At 38.4% G+C, this 25364-nt stretch overlaps 1 protein-coding gene across 1 annotated transcript in view; it reads left to right on the top strand.

The window, feature by feature from the left end:
• LOC125175663 (ceruloplasmin-like) overlaps positions 1 to 19518 on the top strand; it is a 29873-nt gene extending 10355 nt beyond the window's left edge. Inside the window, exons 8-19 of the mRNA XM_047876447.1 lie at positions 144 to 284; positions 796 to 1007; positions 2696 to 2846; positions 3486 to 3698; positions 4819 to 5026; positions 5832 to 5965; positions 7577 to 7705; positions 9557 to 9663; positions 10616 to 10817; positions 13347 to 13486; positions 18526 to 18688; positions 19386 to 19518. Coding sequence (XP_047732403.1) covers positions 144 to 284; positions 796 to 1007; positions 2696 to 2846; positions 3486 to 3698; positions 4819 to 5026; positions 5832 to 5965; positions 7577 to 7705; positions 9557 to 9663; positions 10616 to 10817; positions 13347 to 13486; positions 18526 to 18684 — 1796 coding nt within the window. The 3' untranslated portion in view covers positions 18685 to 18688; positions 19386 to 19518. The remainder of the gene's footprint in view (positions 1 to 143; positions 285 to 795; positions 1008 to 2695; positions 2847 to 3485; positions 3699 to 4818; positions 5027 to 5831; positions 5966 to 7576; positions 7706 to 9556; positions 9664 to 10615; positions 10818 to 13346; positions 13487 to 18525; positions 18689 to 19385) is intronic.
• Positions 19519 to 25364: the final 5846 nt, after the last annotated feature.

Genomic DNA, 25364 nt, shown 5'->3' with positions numbered 1-25364 from the left:
TCTAGAGCTCTTGAAGTTGGAAGTGTTTCTGGTTCATGACATCATCTCTTTAATTTGTTCCTAAAAGAAACTTACTCAAGTAACATACCTGACAATTGTGTTTGTGAAAACCGAGGACAACTACTAATTCTGTTGGTTTCTAGGCCCTGTCATTAAGGCAGAAGTGGGACAGACCATCAAGATCACTTTTTATAACAATGCTTCTCTGCCACTCAGCATTCATCCTCATGGACTACGTTACAACAAGAGCAACGAGGGCTCATTCTACGAAACACCTGGAGGAGGTAAGTATAGCTCAAGGGAGGTCCAAGCAAGCCATACTGCAGTAGAATGTTATTTGGAAAATAAAACTCCTCCTGGGCACCTGGGTGCCTCAGTTGGTTGAGCCTCGAACTTTTGATTTCTGATGGGGTCATGAGATTGAGCCCCACAGCAGGCTCTGCACTGAGCATGGAGCCTGCTTGGGATTCTCTCTCTCTCTCTCTCTCTCTCTCTCTCTCTCTGTCCCTCTGCTCACTCACACAAGTGCGTGCGCACGCGCACTCTCTCTCAAGTAAATTTGAAAAATAAGATAAAAAGAAAAGAAAAATTTTCCTAAAATCATTATGAGCCCACTTTTCACATCATAACAGCTCTGTGTCCTTATGGCAGTAATCCATCCCTAACACCTTTCAACTGCCACCCAAGGTGCTATGAGGTGAGCAAGATACAGTCTTTGCTCACAGAGATCTCACAGTCTAGACCAGGGTCCTTCTGGTGTTAAGTCCTATTTCACAAATATTTATTTCTTACTAGGTATCCCTCCACCCTCCTCACATGTAAATCCTGGCATGACATTTGTCTATACATGGGAAGTTCCAAGAGATGTAGGTCCTACCTCCATGGATCCCAACTGCCTGACTTGGTTATACTATTCCTCAGTAAATATGACAATAGACATCAACACTGGCCTTGTAGGACCTCTTGTTGTGTGCAGAAATGGAAGTCTCGGAGAGGACGGCAAACAGGTGAGTCATGGAACTATGTCTGGATATGCCTTGGTGAGAGGTTGCCTGAGACAGAACTGCAGGGGAAAAGCAATGTGGCAATCAACAGTTTCAATTTCTTCTGTGTGCTGATTCTCCCAATTCTATCCTTTTCTTAACTCCAGACCTGTATCTTCCCCTGCCCGATGAACACCCACCCTACCATGTTCCAGATACCTCTAATTCCACTTGACTGTTTTAACTCTTTATCTCACTCTGGACAACCACTACCTGCTCCTCTCTCCTGTAAATCAGCCTTCTTTCCTCCACTCTGTCTCTTAGTTAATGACATCACCCAGCCCAGGACTTCCATCAACAACTCCTTTCTCACCTTCAGTATTAGTCACCAAACTCCCAATACCCCTGCCTTTTTTGAGGCACCATCTCCTCTTTCTGAATTTCTTTAACCTCCTGACTCCTGTTTCCACTCTCATTCTGCTTCAAATTAGCTCCACAACCCTTCTTTCCAAATCCAGCTATAGCAGTCTCCACACAAAAAATCATTCTATAGTTTGTTGCCTCAGAAGTCAACATACGAGGCCCTGTTGATCCCTCCAAATCCATGCCTCCTTCCCTGCCACCTGCACACACAATTCTGGCTCCACTGCAAAATTAGCTTGCTAGTTCCTGGGGAAGAGAGTCTAATTCACATCTCTTTGATTTTGCCCTCTTCCTTTACCTGCTGAAACGGGAGACATTTTTAAAACTCAGACTGAAGGTCTCTTCCTGCCCTTCACACAATATTCACTAACTAATGCACTAATTCACTGCAGGTTACCATAGTTCCTTGTGTATGTTTCTGTTGGAACACTTATCTATGCAATTATGTTTACTGGATTTTCTGTCCCACTAGACTATGTTATGATTTCTTGAAATCATAACAAGGTTTTATTAATTTTTTTGGAACAACCACAGCCCCTCTCTGACATTGTAGCAGGTGCTCAATAAATGCTTGAGGAATGAATTTCCCTTGTTACTCACTCAAAGTGAACTAATATCCAATTTATTTTTTGCATTTTTCTGCATTTTTTATTGTATTATCTTCTCTTATAATTTATAAGGTAATAAAGCCTAATAAATCCTTCCAAATAAATATATGTATAATTGAATGTATATTTTACTTAAAAATGAGACTATATATTAATAAGCATCCACATAATGAAAGTGTTTCAAGTCTCATAATTCTTACCGTACATACAATTTTTCTATTTATACAAAAATATAAATATGTGTACAAATTTAATTTCTTCATAAATGCTAAGAATGCAGACTTCTTCATAAACTTCATAAACTTCTTCATAAATGCTAAGAATTCAGAAGTTTCAGAAATGAAAACATTTTACTTACTTTCTACAAAGCATCTCATGAAAAGCCACTATACACATCTATGATTACACAGTTTAATTTTATGAAGTTCAGATGTAGTGCTTTATAAGTTCAGAGAAAAGGCTTTAAATGCAAATAGCTGTAGATAATTCTTAACTTCTTAGTTCTGTGATAAATCCATTCACTGGGATTCATGCCTTTATATAAAATGTCCATAAGTGGATTTTTTCAGAAGTATACAAATCCCTTTATATAGGAAATCCTATGTACAGATCAACTATTTGACTAGACTTTGTATATAGACTATATTTCACATCTATTCCTTTTTCTATTCTCATCCACAGAAGGGAAAAGACAAAGAGTTTTACCTGCTCGCCACAATATTTGATGAAAATAAAAGCTATCTCTTAGATGAAAATATCAGAACATTCACTACAGAACCTGAAAATGTGGATAAAGAGGATCCAGACTTCCAAGAGTCTAACGAGATGCACTGTAAGGGAACATTCAGTTTATAAGACAAATGTATTAAGAGTTGTTTAATTTCATTGAGCCTAAAGGATTATGGATTGTTTAAGAGAGACAAACATTTCCCCCCCCAGAGTTTTGGCTACTATGTTTCATGTTTCTTTTAAAGTTAATTTCCCCACAAAAATATTAACTATTAAAATGATTATGTTAAATTCAATTTACTAAATATTTAACAATGCCTTTTTGGTGCACTATATTGTTTAGCTATTACTAGATGTGAGACAGAAAATTCATGTATTTTTCTACTGCCAAATTAGTGGTATAGGTGGGTGGAGTGTTTATTGAGTTGGTTAGTTAGTTGATTGGTTGGTTGGTTGGTTGGTTGGTTGGTTTTTGAAGACTGCAGGTATAGGGGGAAAGGACTGGTCTAGAATCTAGAGACATAGACTCTGATCTTAACTGCTCTCAATATTAGCTTAATGACACTGGACAAATAATCGCCTCTTTGGCATTAGTTGCCTTAAGTCTAAAGGAAGGGGTTTAACTCAATCTTGAGATTCTTACATGAATGAGCTGCTTTATGATTAGTCCTTCACTGAGTTTCAAGAGATGGCAAGTTACAATAAGTTAAATATTCTTTTCTTTGTCACAAATGTCTTGTAGCCATAAATGGATACATGTACGGAAATCTGCCTGGACTGGATATGTGCTTAGGAGACAACATTTCATGGCATGTTCTTAGTGTGGGATCAGAAAAAGACTTACATGGAATATATTTTTCAGGAAATACCTTCACTTCCTTAGGATCAAGGGATGACACCATCCCTCTGTTTCCCCACATTTCCCAGACACTTTCTATGACACCAGATTCCTTAGGTAAGTAGTGGATATTCTCTTTCAGACAGAAACATGTCCAAATTTTGAAAAACGGTGTCTTTACATGCAGTGAATATTGTTTGTACAGAAAAAAATGAACGTATACAAATGCTTAAAAAACCTTTCCCCTGCTCCATTTAATTTATAGGAGCAGTAGTATATCATTTTCCAGGACATAAAAATAGCCTTCACCCCTCTCAGTTTTTTCTTCTTGGGCGCCAGACTCCTCACTCCTCAAAATCAACCCACACTCCTCAAAAGCAATGAAGATGCCTTGAAGAATTTGAACTTGTTTTCATTCTATTCTATTCTCCATTTCTTACTCTTCTGTGCATTTGTTTCCCAGGCCTCCCTTCTGTTCCTGTCTTCTCTCTGCCTTTGCTCTGTAGGGAAATGTTTTCACTTCAGTGAGGTTGATTGTTGATGGCAAAAAAAAAATTTTTTTTAATAATATTTTTTTTCGTTTATTTTTGAGACAGAGAGAGACAGAGCATGAACGGGGGAGGGTCAGAGAAAGGGAGACACAGAATCTGAAGCAGGCTCCAGGCTCTGAGCTGTCAGCACAGAGCCCAACGCGGGGCTCGAACTCACGGACCGCGAGATCATGACCTGAGCCGAAGTCGGACGCTCAACCGACTGAGCCACCCAGGCGCCCCCAAAATTTTTTAAAAGTCACCCCATATCAGAAAGTTGTTAGGGGTGTCAGGGCCGACCCTTGATCATCCTATAGAATAATGCTAATTTCACTCTTGAGCTCCCCCCTGCCCCTCTCTGCCTCACCCTGGATTCTCATTCCTCTTTACACTGTTCTGCCTTCTTCTTTAATCCATAGCTCTTATCAGCTTCCAACTCCATCAAGGTTACCTGCTGTGTTTATTGCTTACCACCCTCCCAGCAAAATAAACCCTAAGGACAAGGATTTTTAACTGTTTTGTTCATTGATGTTTAGAACTATGCCTGGCATCAAGATAAATAAGTATCTGTGAAATTAATGGAAAACAAATAAGTGGTCTGTTTTACTATATTATGTTTGGGGGTCTATATCCCATCTCTGTGAAGATGACTTCACAGAGAAATCTGAACGCAGAGCTTTACCCACTCATTTCTTACTTGCCTCTAGGAACTTTTAATGTGGTTTGCATGACAACAGAGCACTATCTAGGAGGCATGAAACATAAATACCACGTGAGGCAGTGTTCGGAGGCAAACCCTGATCAAACACAGTATGAGGAAGAGAAAACCATTTATATCGCAGCCAAGGAAACTGAGTGGGATTATTCTCCCAGCAGGAAGTGGGAGAAACAACTGCAGCATTTACAAGGAGAGAAGTATGGCCCTAACCCGGAAGGGTTCATTCTGGAGTCCCCCAACCTTACTTTTTCTGTCTCACACATGTGCGTGTGTGTGCATGCATTGTGTGTTTGTCTGGTGTGCCTTGTGCGTATGGCGTGCATGTGTGCGACAGGTGTGTGTGCGTGGTATGTGTGAGGCATGCATGTGCTTAGGATGTGTTCCACTGCAAATAACTTCACAGACTATCCGTGTGTCATTCCTTCAATTATAAGTGGCTTCAAGTCCTCCTAAATATCTGCATCACTTACTTCTTTCTGTGCTCTGTTTCTTCCTGTCTTTCTTTTCACTTCTTGCTTCCAATCTTCCTCAGGCGTGTTACCATCCAATCTCACCACATTGAGGTGTCATAAACGTAACTTCAACTACATTTAACCTTTGGCAGATTTTCTTTTTGTCTTCATTTGTTTCTGTCAATCTCTCTTCTTTTGGGAACCTCAAACTGAAGACTCTCATTGTGTGTGTGTGTGTGTGTGTGTGTGTGTGTGTGTGTATGTAAAATTTGATTTCTTTCTCTGACTTTCACTTACACTATTTATTCATTGATCAAAACTAAAATTTCATCCTGAAAATATGTTTTGAAGTACAGAGTGAATAACCAACAACCTTACCAGAGTTAATTTTTTTTTTAAGGAGAATTACTTTCCATGATAAAGTAGCCTCTAGACATTAATCAGTTGTGCTAGTTCAATAAGGAGTCCTTCCACATGAGAATTTGTCTAATTTAATGGTTCAATTAACTAGCTTTGTGTGTTTTTTGTTTTTGTTTCTATTTCCATAAAGCAAAACAAACATATATTTGGATAAAATATATCTTGGGTCCAAATACAAGAAAGTCATATACCGTCAGTATGATGATATCACATTTACGAATCAAACAAAAAGAAGTGAAGATGAAAAACATCTGGATATACTAGGTATTGACACATAAGATTGGTCTTCAGGTTTTTCTTCTTGTCTTCAGCCACTAGAGACTGTTGCAAATGTGAGGATATTGTCAACCTCCACCTTTACAGAGGAAAGTGCCTATAATTCAAACTCTAATTTGTTGATAGGCAGTTTTTTAATCAAGCAAATTGATTCAAGTTCTGTTTCACAGAAAATGAAGAGACCCATAGAAAATTAATGTGGTCAGTTTCAGATTACCTAACTTCTTGCCCTGAGAACCCAAGAATTCTAGAGAGACCTTATAAGTAGCATTAGGGATCATTTCACTGATACTAAACTGAAGCCCAGAAGCCCTACAATAGTGAGGAAGGGACTTCTTTGTTTAAGTGTTTAACTTAAACACTTAAAGTGTTAATATTTAGTTTCATCTTCTGTCCAAGAGTGAGGAAAATTACAGCCCTTTCTTCTACCCTTGACAGGTAAGCTAAGGAAATTATAAGTCATCCCAATGCATGTACATGTAATATCTCCCAAAGTCACACAGCATTTCCAGAGGTCACATGATGTTTTCATATGTCCAAAGACATTTCCATATGTTGCATAGTATTTCCAAAAATCACATGGCATTTCCATATGCCCAAATTTTATTTGGGTCTTGATATCTGTGTGACTGTCTATTGGAGGCTATTTTCTGGTGTGGGACCCTGAGAAGATGGATTTACATGCAATTATAGAAACTATTACTCTTCTTGGCTCCTCATTGGCCTCATGAACCTCCCTCTTTGTGACCCCAAGAAAGAGGTCTATGCTATCCAGTTCCTACTGCTATTGGGTGGGCTCCTATCTTTAGTAATAGCAGGTTGTTAGTTTTCACTAGGATTCTGGCTGAGTGCATCAAGATAAATAACATAATGTGACCCTCTAGATTCCATTATTATTTATACAAAAAAGGAAAAAACTTTATGGAAAAGAGAAAACAAGCATAGTGTTTGAGAAAGTGGGATGGCCACGGGGACAAAGAAAGGATGTCCCTAGGTGCCATCTAGTGTCCACCAGGTATCATCAGGGCTCTGATTTCAGTAATTATAGCACAAGTTTGAAGAGAATTCTTACCACTTAGTTCATCTCAAAACCAGAATTTTTAGTCACTGATATAATCTGCTCTAAATAGAAAGATTTAAAAGAAATTTTCTACCTCCAGTTCTTGACCTGGATGGAAGGGTGAGAGTACAGTGAAGGGATCTTCAGTCTGTGAGAAAAGAAATCACCCTTGGTCAATAAAAAGGCCTTCCAGCTCCAACTAATTCTCCACTAAAGGGGGAAAGAATAAAAGGTTTCAATGATAAGGTTGGTCAAGAAAGAATGTAAAAGATCTCACTTCTAAATTGTGTGTTTTTGTAGGCATTAACTGATGCTCACCAAAATAAGTTTTCTAGAGACTTAAATTTTCCAGGCAAAAACATGTTTCATAAATCAGCAATGATCCGTTTGTTGAAAGTGTGTTTTATTTGGCTGCGTGTTAAGGAAAAGGGATAAAAATAAGTCACTGTATAAATACTTAAGGGGACAGATGACTCATAATTTAAAATAAATAACAATTTATTGTAACATTATAACATTTTCCTTTTTATATTCCCTAGGTCCTATAATATTTCTCACTCCTGGTCAGAAACTCCGAATTATCTTTAAAAATGAAGCCTCAAGACCATATTCAATTCATGCTCATGGAGTGAAAACAAACTATTCCACTGTTGTTCCAACACAGCCAGGTAACTGCTTTGGGAGAAAAAACAGTTTCAAAGCTTTTATGCAGGACTATATGGTAATGTTCTTTCTTAAATACTGGTGTAGTTCTAGATGAGAGAGACCAGTGAACTAGTAACAAGATTCTAAAGGAGTTTAGGAGCAAGTTCCTTTCACAAGTCTTGAGTTGGCTTCCAGGATGGGTGCCATGGGCAAAACTCCCCAGTTTATACAATTCTGTCCTAGAACCACCTTCCTTCCCAGCTCTCCACCAGTCTAGCTGCCAGGTATTCTCATCCTATGCTCCACCTCTCCAATTCAATTGCTAAAGTAGGAGTTGAATATAAGATGTAGTGTGTGAAGGAGGGGGCAAGGGAGAGAATTGAACCACTAAGAGGAAGTAATGAACCTCATGTGCTAACGTTTCTAAGGCATCATCACTATACAGCATGCCATTCCATATGCCTCATACAAAAACAAATGCTTTTTAATATAAATGCCCAAGGAGCAGACTCTGAAATGAAAATTTGTGTGCAGATAGTGCTCTTGGGATCAAAGGCAATGGAGAGAAAGAGAAGGAAACAGAATTGGGTAGGGGGAGAGGTTAGGCAGAGATGCAGCCTCAACAGAAATCACAGCCAACTGAGAAGTTCTGAAGATAGGGTGGCATTCAGCTGTCCTGAGGTAGGGTGAGAAAACTGGGCCTTTCTGTCCCTGCATCTGTCATTGCATGCAAGGTTGGGTGAGGTGACTCTCTTCCCCCAAGGCTATCCTGAAGGGGGTAGACAGCCTGTGGAGCAAACGTTCCTTCATTCTTAAAGGGGATCTGAGTGGGGCATCTGGAGTGGCTACCATATTTGCCCACCAAAACAAGTAGTTCTGGGAATTGAAGGTATCACCTAAAGAGCCAAATTCAGAAAGGGAAGATATGTGGGACAGAGGGATGAAAGACAGATTTTGATGGCGGGTGGAATATTCCCTTTTGATTTTAAAAAAGAGATGATCCCATAGTGGTGTCAACATGAATCTCCTATTAAGGGAGTTCGCAAGTCAGCACTCTTCTCATTAGTCAGAGAAGGATCACATTACCTACTTTCCACAAACATTTATGAGTACCTGCTGTGCCCAGGCACTGTGTGGTGCTTTGGAAAGGGAGTGTTGGTACTAAGTAGATTGATTGTTAACAATTTGGAAGCAGGGAGGCTAGGGATAGGAGTGGACGTGCTTGGGAAAATTAATTTAAGCCTCTGGGAAGTGGCAGATGCAAGATCATTCAACAAGGGGCAGGGGTGGGAAGAGAGGTCCAAAAGAACTTTGCTGAAATAGGCAAGAATATAGGATTCAGAGTCAGTAGGGCTAATGCAAATGCTTTGGGAGCAGGGAAGAGCCACATTTGATCTATAAATTGGAAGGTTCAGAGCTGGAATTCAGAACAAGTCCGTCACATTTCAAACCCTGAGTTATCTTCACTATGGTAAATATTTGCAGAATGAATGAGTTAGATATTTAATGACTGCTATTTTTCAATGACAAAATCACTATCAGGTTTTGCTTCAGTAACCCTGAGACTGTAATGGCTAGCAGTGATGGTTACATCAACTTCACCCTGTGGCCCAAGTAATGCAACACCAATGGCTTCGTTTTGCATCATCTTGTCTAATCCCTAAATTCCCATTTTATGTGCATGAGAAAACAGAAGCTCAGAAAGTGTAAACACATTGGCTAAGACCAAAAAGAACAGTAGATCCAGGAGTAGAAAACTAGGACTACACTGCCTAATATTTGTATAGCTTTAGGGTTTGCTCATTATCTGGGTTCCCATAAAAACATATGCTTTAAAAGATTCTGTTTATATACACCGTATTTGTCTGTTTTAGGAGAGATCCAAACATACATTTGGCAGATTCCTGAAAGAGCTGGTCCTGCCTCAGAAGACTTTGAGTGCATACCTTGGTTTTACTATTCAACTGTGGATGTGGTTAAGGTAAACTTTAAATCAGGACGTGCTTTTCCTCCTATCTCCTCTTAGAAATTATAATGGAAGAAAGAAGGAATTTGTTTGTGTTAAAAAAAAATCTTAGTTCTATGTAATCTTTCTTTTTAAGTAACCTAAATGCTACTCAGCTTTTATTCTACATAAGTTTGCATTTTTCACGAGCAAAATCATTGCATTATGATTACTTAGATTCGTGATACTTTCCGAAATGCCACTGTGAGTTGAAAATATAATAGTATCCTCCTCTTTGCTTCATTGGCTAGGATTTGGATTACAGAAAACAAAGTATGGAATTTAAAATTCTCTGATTTAATGAGAAATAGACACATACACATGTATATTTTTTTAAAACCATCAACTCTGGAGTTCAGTTTATTTGCATTTAACAACAACAACAAAAGTTTCCTCTCCAAACTTTTAGTTATTTTGGCCCTCTCTCTGCCTAGCACAAGAATCTACGCAGACATTCAACCCAAAACCAAAATGAGTATAAACAAACCAAGGCTCCCAGCTGAAAGTGGCTGTGGGGGCAGAGGCATCACAGGAGAAAGGATCCAGGACCTTTATACTGCCAACCAACTCCAATGCCAAGAAATTCTAATTAAAATCAAAGCTCTGGGTTTTGTTTTTATGTTGTTTTTTTTTTTTAATTAAAATTTCAAAAATAGAGCTAAATCCACTGAGGAATGTGTCTGAAATCCCTTTTAGGAATTAGCTATTCTCTTTAGACTTCAACTCGAATGAGTGGGATGACAATTTTTCCTTAATCAAGGATTTAACATGTCAAGCATTTTACTCTTTACTCTCAGGCTTAGAATCCTAATAACTAAAAACTCAGCATCTGACCTCACTAGAACTAACCTTTGATTCTACTCGTTTCACTGGTTGGGGGAAATTTTTAGTTCTGGGCACAGTTAATAATCTTGCTTTCCCTCTTCAGGATCTTAACAGTGGACTGGTAGGTCCTTTGATAGTATGTCGCAAAAACGCCAATGCCACCTTAGTTCACCGTGTTCTCCACTTCATGATTTTTGACGAGAACAGATCCTGGTACTTTGAAGAAAACATCAATACCTATTCTTCAGAACCAAACGAAGTAGACAGGAATGATGAAACTTTTAACCTCAGCAACCAAATGCACGGTAATGTCCACTCACTGACTCATCATCTGTGGTCCATAGGTTGTTTTCCACAAAGGAACAAATGAAGGTTCACATTTGTCAAACTCAGCACCTCAGAGAAGATAGTCACGTAGAGCTGTTGTGCAGATCATGTGGACGAGGGGTTGGCAAACTATTTTTCAGAAACGGCCAGATAGTAAAGAATTTAAGCTTGGAAACTGTACAGTCTCTACCATAAGCTATTTTCTACTCTGCCATGGAGCACAGAGTTACCCGTAGACAGGATGTCAATAAATGGATGTGGCTATGAGCCAACAAAACTTCATTTATGGACACTGAAATTTGTATTTCATATAATTTTCCCATGTCAGGAAATATTCTTTTTTGTTTTTGTTTTCAACCATTTAGAACTTTAAACCTATTACTCATGGGCCATAGAAAAACAGGCAGTGAGTGGGCTGGATCTGGCCTAAGGGCTGTAGACTTAACAGCGTGGTAAATTCCAGTGCCTCTGGAGCCATGTGGGCGGGTGAGGTAAAACCAAGAATACCAGTTATAATTTCTGAAGGGCTTTACTACCCACATTTCTAAGTATTTTACTGGGATGAACACAGGTAGAAGTGGGGCTTGAGGCACACTGGAGAGCACATGGCCCCACCTGATTTTCCCACCAGGCAGAACTTTCAAACACCCCACGCTCATCAACCAAAATTCTTCTATAGTTTGGTTATGATTAGGCATGTCCAGTTTATGTCTTCCCTCCCATCTAGAATCATAGTAATGAGACAATTATTCAAATAAAAAGCACATACACAATCTCAATCACAGTAATACTCAGACTTCTGGTCCCAGTCCTTCCAACTGAGGAAACTAGGGGGTACGACTAGATAAGGGATCTTCAAGTAAGGCAAACCCAAATGTGATCTTTTTCAATTTCTTCATCCCCCCGACCCCAAACATATATAGAAAATTTAAAATCAACTCAAGGACTGCATCCTTGTTACCCATAATCGTTTAATAAGCCTCATAGAGGACTTGGAGTTCCCTACTGAGTGCTAAGGAGATACAAAGGCCCATAAGATGAGGCATCTTCTCTCAAGTTGTTCACAGCACACAGGCAGCAGACTTGTGCATTGTTACAATGCAAGGCTGACCTTGGGGGGATGCTGAAACAGAAATATAAACACAGTGCTGTGTTTTAAATTCCAATTTGGAAGAAAGGCTTCATGAAAGGGAGGGGACTTTCTAGTTGAGTATTTAAAGATGCACGGGAGTCTGTTGAGTAGAAAGGCAGGGGAATGACATTCCATGTAGATGGAAGAATAGGAACTAAGAAAGAAAGAAGAGAGAAAGCCAACAGGATTGTGCAAGACCTTGAATAGCCTGTTAAGAATTTAGACTCCATCTAAACTGAGGTTTCTCAAGCTTGCCAATATTCGTATTTTCAGTCTGATAACTATTGGAGGTGGCTCTCCTGTGTATCGTGAGATGTTTAGCAACATCCATACCCTCTGCCCCTGGGAAGCCAGTAACACCTTCCCACAAGTTGTGCAACACAAAATGTCCCCAGGCATTACCAAATGTTCCCTGCAGGACAAAATCCTCTTAAGAACCACTGTGCTAAAGGCAGCAAGGGCACTGAGTGAGGGAACAATAGAAATAGTTGTGTACCACAGGGACAGCTCTGGCAGTCAGCTAGGAGTGTGTGTTCCAGGTATAGTCCATGGAATAGCAGCATCAGCATCACTTGGGAGCTTGTTAGAAATGCAGAATTTCAAGCTAAACAGACCTAGTAAATCATAATCTGAATTTTAACAAGATAGGCCAGGCCACATACACATTAAAGTCTGAGAAGCACTGTCTAAAGCAGAGTCTCCTAGTTGTTTCTAGAATATCCCTCCATCGGCTAAAAGAATTAGAACCCAACCTCCATAGATATATGGTTATAAATTATATATTTGTACCTTTGTATTAATGCATTTTTGGCATTTCAAAAGATGAACACAAAATAGAAGGGTAAAAAAGGAGGATATATTTATAAAACACATATAACTAAATTAATATTTTCTTCCTATTACCCTTTGAAAACCACACCTATAGAGGATTAGACAGAGGGAAAGACAAAAGGCCTGGACCTCAGTCAATGGACATTCTAGTCATACCAGTGACAGATCACAAAAGTCTGACTTGGAGCAGTTAAAGAGGAACACACTCAATTTCAAAGCATCTTGTGATCATCTTAAATATACTTTAAATATGTAGACATCTTTAAGTATCCATCAATTCAAGTATTCTTAGTTGTGAAATATTCTAGTTCAACCTAATTATGTTAAAGCAAAGTCAATGCCTCATTTCTTCAGGCAAGGAAAACTCTAGAGTTAGACTTATCCATGAATGGATGGCTTGGTCACATTTAACAGCTTCCTTAGGCTGACTTTAAAATCCTCATGGCCTCTGAAAACATCCGTGATACTTCTATGAGGTGTTTTTAAAAGAAGCCTACATTATTTAAAACCTTTGTTGAATATAATAAATTGTGTCCCTCCACAGCAATTAATGGAAGAATGTATGGAAACAACCAAGGTCTGACGTTCCATGTTGGGGATGAAGTGAATTGGTATCTGATTGGCATGGGGAGTGAATTTGACCTGCACACGGTTCACTTTCATGGCCACAGCTTTGAATACACGGTAAGAATCCTGGACAGCTTCGTTTAATTATTGTGGTGTCTGGTAAAGTAGTCATTGGGGCAGCATGGCAGGATAATAGGACTAGAAAGGAAATGACTAAGCCAGAACTGAAATTCAATATCTACAATCTATACTATATCAGGTGCATGTAAATAATTATACATTCAGCTCTTTGTGCCCTACGAACACTCAATAAATGCTTGTGAATGCATGACGTGCCTTTATTACTCTAATCTGGTGTCACTTGTTAGGTAAATAAGACTTCTATAATCACCTTTAGTTTCACCCTTTATATCCCAACTTTTTTTTTCAAACCCTCAGTAACATAAAAGAAAAACACTTTGAACACTCATACACATCTTATCACATTTTCTCTCTCTCTCTCTTAGTTTTCTGAACCAAACTTCAGAGCTTGCTTCAGATTCTGTCTCCCTCTCTCTTCCCCTCCCTCACTCACACTCTGTCTTTCCCTCTTTCTCTCTCAAAAATAAACATTAAAAAATAAAAGTGTCACCTTCCTCTTATAATTAATAAGTAATGTGTGAAGTGATTTTTTTTTTACATATTTTATTCTCCAACTATATTTCACCTTGTAGCTTTAAGAAGGATTCATTGATGATTCTTGCTGGAATCAAATTTTACAGTGGGAGTTACAAATGGTAACTTTGATTACCATCTAATCAAACATCTATCATTCCTTCACTAAGGTAAATTGCAAACATCACGACTCTTCACCCCTAAATACTAAAGCCATATGCATCCTAATACTAAGGAGAATCTCTGCCCCACCACAATAACACTATCACGTTAATTCAGTAATATAAGCTAACATATGGTCCATTCAAATATCCCCAATAGTCCCCAATATGCTCTTTATAACTTTTTTTTTTTAAACCAGGATCTAATTATTTATACATAGCATTTGGTTGTCATTGTCTTATCTTTCCTAAAAGAAGAGACCTTTATTTTTTTTTCTCAATTCTTCATGCCATTTCATTTTTGGAGGGTCCAGGCTAGTTTTATAAAATGTCCCATATTCTAGGTCTGATGGTTTCCTCATAATTGGATCCATGTTAAACATTCTTGACATGGACACTGCATATGTGATATTATGTGCTTCCCAGGCATCACATCAGGAGGTGCATGATGTCAATAGGTGTTGACACTGACGAGGCTTTTTTGATAACTTTATTATGGTGATGCCTACCCTTTCTCTCCATTTTAAAAGTATTATCTTGGGGCATGGGTATCTCCGTTGGTTAAGCATCTGAACTCAGCTTAGGTCATGATCTCACAGTTCATGGGTTTGAGCCCTGCATCAGGCTCTGTGCTGACAGCTCAGGGCCTGGAGTCTGCTTCCGGTTCTCTGTCTCCCTCTCTCTCTTACCCTCCCTTACTCACACTCTGTCTTTCTCTATTTCTCTCTCAAAAATAAACATTAAAAAATAAGAGTATCACCTTCCTCTTGTAATTAATAAGTAATCTGTGAAGGGAATTTTTTCCACATATTTTATTCTCCAACTGTATTTCACCTTGTAGCTTTAAGAAGGATTCATTGATGATTCTTGCTGGAATCGAATTTTACAGTGGGAGTTACAAATGGTAACTACGTCTATCATTCCTTTGGCAAATGTGGAATTAGGTGATAATTGACTTTATGGTAACTTGTTTTTTTATAATTATCTCCATCTTTTTCTACTTTATGTAGTCTTAGTCTCTTTATATCTGTCAGAATTGCTTTCTCCCACCCCACAAGTCATCCTCTTTACAATTATTTCTTTACTGACCACTTTTGCCTGGCCATTTCTCTCATTTATTACATTTTGAGTTTTACCCTTCCCCTTTGCAGTGTCCAACTCAGTGTCATGTATTTGCTTAGGGAGAATTTTCTTTAGCTCTTCATCCTTATCTCTTAGATAAATATTAATGCACAATTGAGGGCTAATTATGCATTTGACACCAGAAACATTTAGTCTAGCCACTTGGCATAACACAGTCCATTTTTTGGCATCGATAAAAATTTCAGATAAAGCTTTCCTGGATTCCAGATGTGTATTATGTTTGTGGTTTCTTTATTGCTCAGGGCCTGTTAGACTAATTGAACGAATGCGCTTGACTTGATTTGCACAAAGCTTTATTGGTGTGCTGCTTTCTTTTCTGTCCTTTAATGAACAAATGTATTCCTCTCGAACCTATTTGTTTTGGCTTTAAAGCTATTTTTTTTTTTATTCTGGGGGATTTTATATGACAAAGTAGGCAGAATAATATAATGAATTCCTTTACCCACCACCCAGGCTCAACAATCATGACCTTCCTGTACTTCCATCTACATTCCCCGTATTTTTGAAGGAAAAGCCTAGGTATTAGGGTTGTTATTCATAACTGTTTATATTAGACACTTTAAAAATTAGAACAAAAGAGAGAGATTTAAGCTCTGGTTATAGTTTTGGTTTTTTTTTACAGTACATTTGATGGTCAGTTCAGATCAGTTCAGTTCAGCAAATGCCTCTGACATTTATAGAACCATGCCGAGTGTTGTGTGGATAAGAGGAAATCAAAGAGTTAGCTTTCAGGGGCTAGCTCTACACAAATGATCGTACCATAAGGCATCAAATTAAGTGCAATTTATGGTAACATTCCTCTAATGATAATTAAAGCTAACCTTTATTAAGTGCTTCTTATGTGCCAAATACTATGCTTAGTTCTTTGCATGGATTGCTCATCCAACCTTCAGAGATAGGGACTATTTTGTCACCATTTTATAAGGGAATGAAATGAAGGATTAGCAAGGTAAAGAACTTTCCTATAAACAATAAGTGGTAGAAGTGGGACTTGAACCCCCATCTCTCACTCCAGAGTCCCTCACTCTTTTAAGTTTATTTATTATTTATTTTGAGAAAGGGCATGTGCACAGGAGAGGGGCAAATTGGGGGGGGGGGGGGCGCGGCAGAGAATCCCAAGCTGTGCTGTCAGCACAGAGCCCAGCCCCATGCTTGATCCAACAACTGTGAGCTCGTGACCTGAGCTTTGAAATCAAGAGCCGATGCTTAACCGACTGAGCTACCCAGGTGCCCCTAGAGTCCCTTATCCATACACTTCACAAAACTGCTCTTTTCAGAACAATTCTATTAAACTGAAGAAACAAAATGAACAAAGAAAAAAAACCAAACAAACAAAAAATGAGACTCTTAAACACAGAGAACAACTGGTGTTTGCCAGAGGGGAAATAGTTGGGAGGATAAGGGAAATCAAGGAGATTGAGACTACACGATGAGCACTGAGAAATGTAGAGAATTGTGGAATCACTGTATTGTACACCTCAAACTAATATAACACCCTACGTTAATTATACTTGAGTTAAAAAAAAGAGACTAATCCTATTACCTAATCCTATTAAAAGAGTAATAATACCACAAAGCTTAGTACCAGCTGCTGTCAGCTCTAGCCATTCACCCTAAACCTATCACAGATGATCACATGTAGCCTTCCCCTCCCTGGAGGTGGAATTTAGTTATTCCAGCATTAATGCAGCCTCTGAGCTTTACTCCCTGGAACTCCTGGGTATAGCAAAGCAGCCCTCTGGGGTTACTCACTTGGTCTTGGAACAGCCAGTCAGTCACCTGTTTCCTAAGAATATGGTCTCCCTTGGTGCCAGGGCTCCAGGTACATAGTGCACACTTCCTGGTGCCTAGGACATTGTCCAGTCTTAGTTAAAATTGGTTCATATCGTTCTGTGCATTTTCTAACATCTTAGAAATGTATCCATGTGACCCATATTGTCACCATAGATGCCAAATTAATCTTGTTAAATAACAATGGCTCAGGCCCCCACTTTGCAGCCAGGGGGAAACAGCTTTGCCTCCTTCCTCTCTATTCTCCAATATCTCCAGGGACTTTTGAGAGCCTAAGTTTCTAGTCACCTCCCACTCTCACTCCCTGCTTCCATTCGTCTCCCTTGCCTCTCGCCTAAGTTTCTAGTCACCTCCCACTCTCACTCCCTGCTTCCATTCGTCTCCCTTGCCTCTCGCCTCCCTCCTGTGGCTGGTATTTTCTCATCTCTGTGCAGCTCCAGAGTGGGACACATCTCCATTTCCTCTGACTCCCCTTAACGACCACAAAAACTAGGCCATTATGGGTCATAGACTCTTGGTGAAAGTTTAGAGATAGATGAATTCTTTTTTTCCCCAATACTCCACAATAAAACATTTACCATGTGACATCAGACACCCCTATCTTCAGTCATCCCTCTGCTATGCATCATCGAGAAATACTGGCCCTGCAGCTCTTTCTCTCACCCTCAGTACTTCTTTCCCCACACTCTTCCTCTCCAGACTTGCTTGACATCTGTTCTCTCCTCAAATTATTCCAGACTCCATCTTGAACTGCATTCTTCAACATGCCCCCATCCTTCAAATACCTCTCATTGCATTGTAGAGAGCACTTCATCTCCTTCCTAGGCTCTTCCAAATCCATCCTAATCCAGCCAGGCCAGGCCCCAGGGCTTTATCTTTCAAAATCAAAGTAGCTCGCAGAGGAGGTGGTCTCCTAAACATCCGGTTCTCTGCTTAGGAGAAAAAAGAGCCCCTAAGGCTCTTAGTCTTCAGCCCCTGGCCCCAGAAAGCAGATGAGCTTCTCTCCTTCCTGTAGCCCTGAGGTTTCCTGATTAGCTACACCTCAAGGAATGATCATCATGTCACTAATGTCCTTAGTTAGAAATATTTCTGTGAAAACTTTTGGTATTTGTAAGACCAGATGTTGTCTGAAATCTAAAGCATTCTTCTGCAGGAAATGCTGACAAGGTATCTGACACTGATAATGACACGAGGTCCCTTCAGACTGAGATATTTCTCTGTGGCCTGTCCCTGAAATGTTCTCAGACTTGCTTTTCCTCTAAACCCTCAATTGTACTCAGAGGAGAAATGAAATGTCACCTAATGCTTTCCAACTGTCATCTAACAAAGTATATTAGAATTGATCAAATGTGTAAGTGACTAATCTCTTTTATAAGTTATTTAATGGTGTTTTGTCTCCTTATTGAGGATGCGGGACTGTATCGCTCTGATGTTTATGACCTTCCTCCTGGAGTATATCAGACTGTAAAAATGTATCCAAGAGATGTTGGCACCTGGTTATTTCATTGCCATGTTAGTGTTCACATTGAGGCTGGAATGGAAAGCACTTACACTGTAATCAGATGAAAAGGTAAGCCAACTTAATTTGAAGCGATCATATTTAAATAAATTCTATGTTTATATAAGGATATCTTATCCGTTGAACATTTACATGATGTGAAATGCTACTCATTCATTCAAAGGTTACTGTTTTCAGATGACCAAGAAATTCTGGTTTTATCCTCTTCTCAAATTTAGATAACTGTTTCTGATCTGATTAAAGATACTCTGGAGTTAAATATACTATTTCCAGATTCATGTAATATATACATAAGGATTTGAACACACACAATGTATAGAAAATTAAACACAAGTGACTATTGAGCTTATAAAGATATGTAACTTTGCTAATAATATCACTTAAAATTGCATTTAACAACAGTAAGATACATTTTTCGAATAAGAAAGTTATTGATATTAGGCTACCTATACGTATATAGCCTATACTTTGGTGTAAATGTGAAGGCTTTTGACAGCTCCCGAAAAATCTAAATAATGATTATATATTATTTCATATTCCAGTAATACTTTATTTCTTCTCATTCCCATCTTCCCCTTTCTCCAACACATTTTCCTAGCAACTTAAGGATGAAAATATTATCTTTGTTTCTGATTTTTCATCAGCTCCTTGGTTACTTAGGCCATTACCCATTGGTCTCTTGATAGAATGATTGTAATATTTCAATGCAGTTACTTCTTAGAACATTATGAAACATTCTTTTCCACAGCATAAATATCCTTCTGATATGAAGATAAGTCCATGAGCAGACCTACAGTGGCTGAAGAAGAAACACCAGGGATGAAGGAATCTAGAAGGGCCTGATTGAAGACTTTCATGGCAATCTACTAGGGAAACTGGCTGGAAATAAACTTTTTTGGCCAACTTTGTGAGCTGCTTCCTCTTTCTTTCTTTTTTTTTTAATTTTTATTTAATTTATTTTTTTTAACTTACATCTAAGTTAGTTAGCATATAGTGCAACAATGATTTCAGGAGTAGATTACTTAATGCCCCTTACCCATTTAGCCCATCCCCCTTCCCACAACCCCTCCAGTAACCCTCTGTTTGTTCTCCATATTTATGAGTCTCTTCTGTTTTGTCCCCCTCCCTGTTTTTATATTATTTTTGCTTCCCTTCCCTTATGTTCATCTGTTTGTATCTTAAAGTCCTCATATGAGTGAAGTCATATGATACTTGTCTTTCTCTAATTTCGCTTAGCATAATGCCCTCTAGTTCCATCCACATAGTTGCAAATGGCAAGATTTCATTCTTTTTGATTGCTGAGTAATACTTCATTGTATATACATACCACATGTTCTTTCTCCATTCATCCATCAATGGACATTTGGGCTCTTTCCATGCTTTGGCTATTGTTTATAGTGCTGCTATAAACATGGGGGTGCATATGTCCCTTTGAAACAGCACACCGGTATCCCATGGATAAATGCCTAGTAGTGCAATTGCTGGGTTGTAGGGTAGTTCTATTTGTAGTTTTTTGAGGAACCTCCATACTGTTTTCCAGACTGGCTGCACCAGCTTGCATTGCCACCAACAATGCAAAAGAGATCCTCTTTCTCTGCATCCTTGCCAACATCTGTTGTTGCCTGAGTTGTTAATGTTAGCCATTCTGACAGGTGTAAGATGGTATCTCATTGTGGTTTTGATTTGTATTTCCCTGATGATGAGTGATGTGGAGCATTTTCTCATGTGTTGGTTGGCCATCTGGATGTCTTCTTTGGAGAAGTCTCTATTCCTGTCTTTTGCCCATTTCTTCACTGGATTCTTTGTTTTTTGAGTGTTGAGTTTGATATGTTCTTTATAGATTTTGGATACTAACCCTTTATCTGATATGTCATTTGCAAATATCTTCTCCCATTTTGTCAGTTGCCTTTTAGTTTTGCTGATTGTTTCCTTCACCGTGCAGAAGCTTTTTATTTTGATGAGGTCCCAGTAGTTCATTTTTGCTTTTGTTTCCCTTGCCTCCAGAGACGTGTTGAGTAAGAAGGTGCTGCAGCTGAGGTCAAAGAGGTTTTTGCCTGCTTTCTCCTCGAGGATTTTGATGGCTTCCTGTCTTCCATTTAGGTCTTTCATCCATTTTGAGTTTCTTTTTGTGTAAGGTGTAAGAAAGTGGTCCAGGTTTGTTTTTCTGCGTATCTCAGAAAATTGCACCACTTGCTGAAAAGATTGTCTTTATTCGATTGGATATTCTTTTCTGCTTTGTCAAAGATTAGTTGGCCATATGTTTGTGGGTCCATTTCTGGGTTCTCTATTCTGTTCCATTGATCTGAGTGTCTGTTTTTGTGCCCGTACCATACTGCCTTGATGATTACAGCTTTGTAGTATAGCTTGAAGCCCGGGATTGTGATGCCTCCTGCTTTGGTTTCCTTTTTCAAGATTGTTTTGGCTATTTGGGTCTTTTCTGGTTCCATACAAATTTTAGGATTGTTTGTTCTAGTTCTGTGAAGAATGCTGGTGTTATTTTGATAGGGATTGCATTGAATATGTAGATTGCTTTGGGTAGTATTGGCATTTTAACAATATTTGTTCTTCCTATCCAGGGGCATAGAATATTTTTCCATTTTTTTGTGTCCTCTTCAATTTCTTTCATAAGCTTTCTATAGTTTTCAGTGTATAGATTTTCCACCTCTTTGGTTAGATTTATTCCTAGGTATTTTATGGGTTTTGGTGCAATTGTAAATGGGATCGATTCCTTGATTTCTCTTTCTGTAGCTTCATTATTGGTGTATAGAAATGTAACCAATTTTTGTACACTGATTTTGTATCCTGAAACGTTGCTGAATTCATGGATCAGGTCTAGTAGTTTTTTGGTAGTATTTTTTGGATTTTCTATATTAGAGTATCATGTCATCTGGGAAGGGTGAAAGTTTGACCTCCTCCTGACCAATTTAGATGCCTTTTATTTCTTTATGTTTTCTGATTTCTGAGGTAAGACTTCCAATACTATGTTGAATAACAATGGTGAGAGTGAATATCCCTGTCTTGTTCCTGACGTTAGGGGGAAAGCTCTCAGTTTTTCCCCATTCAGGATGATATTAGCATTGGGTCTTTCATGTATGGCTTTTATGATCTTGAGGTATGATCCTTCTACCCCTTCTTTCTTAAAAGTTTTTATCAAGAAAGGATGCTGTATTTTGTTAAACGCTTTCTCTGCATCTATTGAGAGGATCATGTGTTTCTTGTCCTTTCTTTTATTGATGTGATGAATCAAATTGATTGTTTTATGGATATTGAACCAGCCCTGCATCCCAGGTATAAATTCCACTTGGTTGTGAGATTTTTTTAATGTATTGTTGGAGCCAGTTGGCTAATATCTTGTTGAGGATTTTTGCATCCATGTTCATAAGGGAAATTGGTCTATAGTTCTCCTTTTTAGTGGGGTCTGTGTCTGGTTTTGGAATCAAGGTAATGTTGGCTTCATAGAAAGAGTTTGGAAGTTTTCCTTCCATTTCTGTTTTTTGGAACAGTTTCAAGAGAATAGGTGTTAACTCTTCCTTAAATATTTAGTAGAATTCCCCTGGAAAGCCATCTGGCCCTGGACTCTTGTTTTATGGGAGATTTTTGATTACTAATCGATTTCTTTACTGGTTATGGGTCTAGTCAAATTTTCTATTTCTTCCTGTTTCAGTTTTGGTAGTGTATGCGTTTCTAGGAATTTGTCCATTTCTTCCAGATTGCCCATTTATTGGCATATAACTGCTCATAGTATTCTCTTATTATTGTTTTTATTTCTGCTATGTTGGTTGTGATCTCTCCTCTTTCATTCTTGATTTTATTTATTTGGGTCCTTTCTTTTCTCTTTTTGATCAAACTGGCTAGTGGTTTATCAGTTTTGTTAATTCTTTCAAAGAACAAGCTCCTGATTTCATTAATCTGTTCTGGGTTTGTTTGTTCATTTTTTTTTGTTTGTTTGTTTGTTTGTTTGCTTTGATAGCATTGATTTCTGCTCTAATCTATTATTTCCTGTCTTCTGCTCGTTTGGGATTTTATTTGCTGTTCTTTTTCCAGCTCTTTAAGGTGTAAGGTTAGGTTGTATATCTGTGACCTTTCTTCCTTCTTTAGGAAGGCCTGGATTGCTATATACTTCTCTCTTATGACTGCCTTTGCTGCGTCCCAGAGGTCTTGGGCTTTGGTGTTATCATTTCCATTGGCCTTTATGTACTTTTTAATTTCCTCTTTAACTTCTTGGTTTTCCCATTCATTCTTTAGTAGATTGTTCTTTAGTCTCCAATTATTTGCTATCTTTCTAAAATTTTTCTTGTGGTTGCTTTCTAGTTTCATAGTGTTGTGGTCTGAAAATATGCATGGTATGATCTCAATCTTTTTGTACCTGTTGAGGGCTGATTTGTGTCCCAGTATGTGATCTATTCTGGAGAATGTTCCATGTGCACTGGAGAAGAATGTGTATTCTGCTGCTTTAGGATGAAATGTTCTGAATATATCTGTTAAGTTCATCTGGTCCAGTGTGTCATTCAAAGCCATTGTTTCCTTGTTGATTTTCTGTTTAGATGGTCTGTTCATTGTTGTAAGCAGGGTATTGAAGTCCCCTATTATGTTATTATTATCAATGAATTTCTTTATGTTTGTGATTAATTGATGTATGTATTTGGGTGTGCCACATTTGGAGCATAAATGTTTACAATTTTGGGGTTTTCTTGGTGGATAGACCCCTTAATTATGATATAATGTCCTTCTTCATCTCTTGTTACAGTCTTTATTTTAAAGTCTAGATTGTCTGATATAAGTATGACTACTCCAGCTTTCTTTTGTCGACCATTAGCATGAGAGATGGTTCTCCATCCCTTACTTTCAATCTGAAGGTGTCTTTAGGTCTAAAGTGGGTCTCTTGTAAACAGCGTATAGATGGATCTTGTTTTCTTATCCATTCTGTTACCCTTGTCTTTTGATTGGAGCATTTAGTCCATTGATGTTTAGAGTCAGTACTGAAAGATAGGAGTTTATTGCCATTATGTTTCTTGTAGAGTTGGAGTTTCTGATGGTGTTCTCTGGTCCTTTTTAGTCTTTGTTGCTTTTGGTCTTTGTGTGTGTGTGTGTGTGTGTGTGTGTGTGTGTGTGTGTGTTTTCTCCTCTCAGAGTCCCCCTTAAAATTTCTTGCAGGGCTGGTTTAGTGGTCATGAACTCCTTTCAGTTTTATTTGTCTGTGAAACTTTTAATCTCTCCTATTTGGAATGACAGACTTGTTGGAGAAAGAATTCTTGGCTGCATATTTTTCCAGTTCAGCACATTGAATATATCCTGCCATTCCTTTCTGCCCTGCCAAGTTTCTGTGGATAGGTCTGCTGCTAACCTGATCTGTCTTCCTTTGTAGGTTACGGACATTTTTCCCCCTTGCTGCTTTCATGATTCTTTCCTTGCCTGAGTCTTTTGTGAATTTGATTTATGATATGCCTTGCTGATGGTTGGTTTTTGTTGAATCTTATGGAAGTCCTCTGTGCTCCTGGATTTTGATGTCTTTGTCTTTCCCCAGGTTAGGAAAGTTTTCTGCTATGATTTGCTCACATAAATTTTCTACCCTTTTTGTCTCTCATCTTCTGGTATGATTCTGATGTTGTTCCTTTCTAGTGAGTCACCGATTTCTCTAATTGTTAAATCGTGCTCTTTTGTCTTAGTTTCCCACTTTTTTTTCTGCTTCATTATTCTCCATAATTTTGTCCTCTATATCACTGTTTTGCTGTTCTGCCTCATGCATCCTTGCCACCTTGGCATACATTTGAGATTGTGGCTCAGTTATAGAACTTATTATTTCATTCTGACTAGTTTTTACTTCTTTTATCTCTGCAGAGAGGGGTTCTAATCTATTTTTGACCCCAGCTAGTATTCTTATTATCTTGATTCTAAATTCTGGCTCAGACATATTTCTTGTATCTGTGTTGATGAAGTCTCTGGCTGTCATTTTTTCCTGCTCTTTCTTTTGGGGTGAATTCCTTCATTTCATCATTTTGATGGGAGAACAGGAATTGATGAGGTAAAAAAATTAAAATCAATAAATTAAAAACAACACACACACAATAATCAAATAAATGATGCTAAATTCTAGGTGTGTTTTGTTCTGGTTATTGAAAGGAGTTTGATCGATTACAGAAAAAAGGGGGGGGGAAGGAAAATGTTTGAAAATTTGAGAAAATGAATACAGTGAAATAGAATAAAATGAAATGATGGAAGTAAAATAGAATTTGAAAAATTTACAAGGTAAAAATATAGTAGAAAAAATAAAGAACAATGTTTTCAATAAAAATTTAAAATAAAAATAAATTTTTTCTTTCTGTATTTAAGAAGAAAAGAAACAAAAGAAAAGAGAATTGAATAGATGGACCAGCAAACAGACTGAAATACAATTGAAATTACATTGGTTTCCCCTTGAAGTCAAACTATGAAACACTTTATAGTCTGTAAACTAAGCAGGCAGAGAGATTTGCAGTGTTCCTGAAGAGCGAGGTTGGCCCAGTTGGGCGGAGCTTAGTGTAAAGGCTCTGTACTCCACTAGATGGTGGTGCTTAGCTTACTGGGGTGGATGGTTGTGGGACTTGAATGTGTGTTTGTGCATGCGGGGGAGGGGTGAAAGTGGCGTCACCCAGCTACCCAGTCTCTAGTATGGGAACTGTGTGCTCTCCCAGACCAGCAATCATGCACCTGTCCTTTGTCTCCAGCTTCCATCCACTTCCCACTTTTA

This window comes from Prionailurus viverrinus, chromosome C2 (assembly GCF_022837055.1).
Source record: "Prionailurus viverrinus isolate Anna chromosome C2, UM_Priviv_1.0, whole genome shotgun sequence".
Classification (NCBI taxonomy): domain Eukaryota; kingdom Metazoa; phylum Chordata; class Mammalia; order Carnivora; family Felidae; genus Prionailurus; species Prionailurus viverrinus.
Note: the sequence above shows the minus strand (reverse complement) of the source record. Positions and strands in the feature narration are given on the sequence as shown.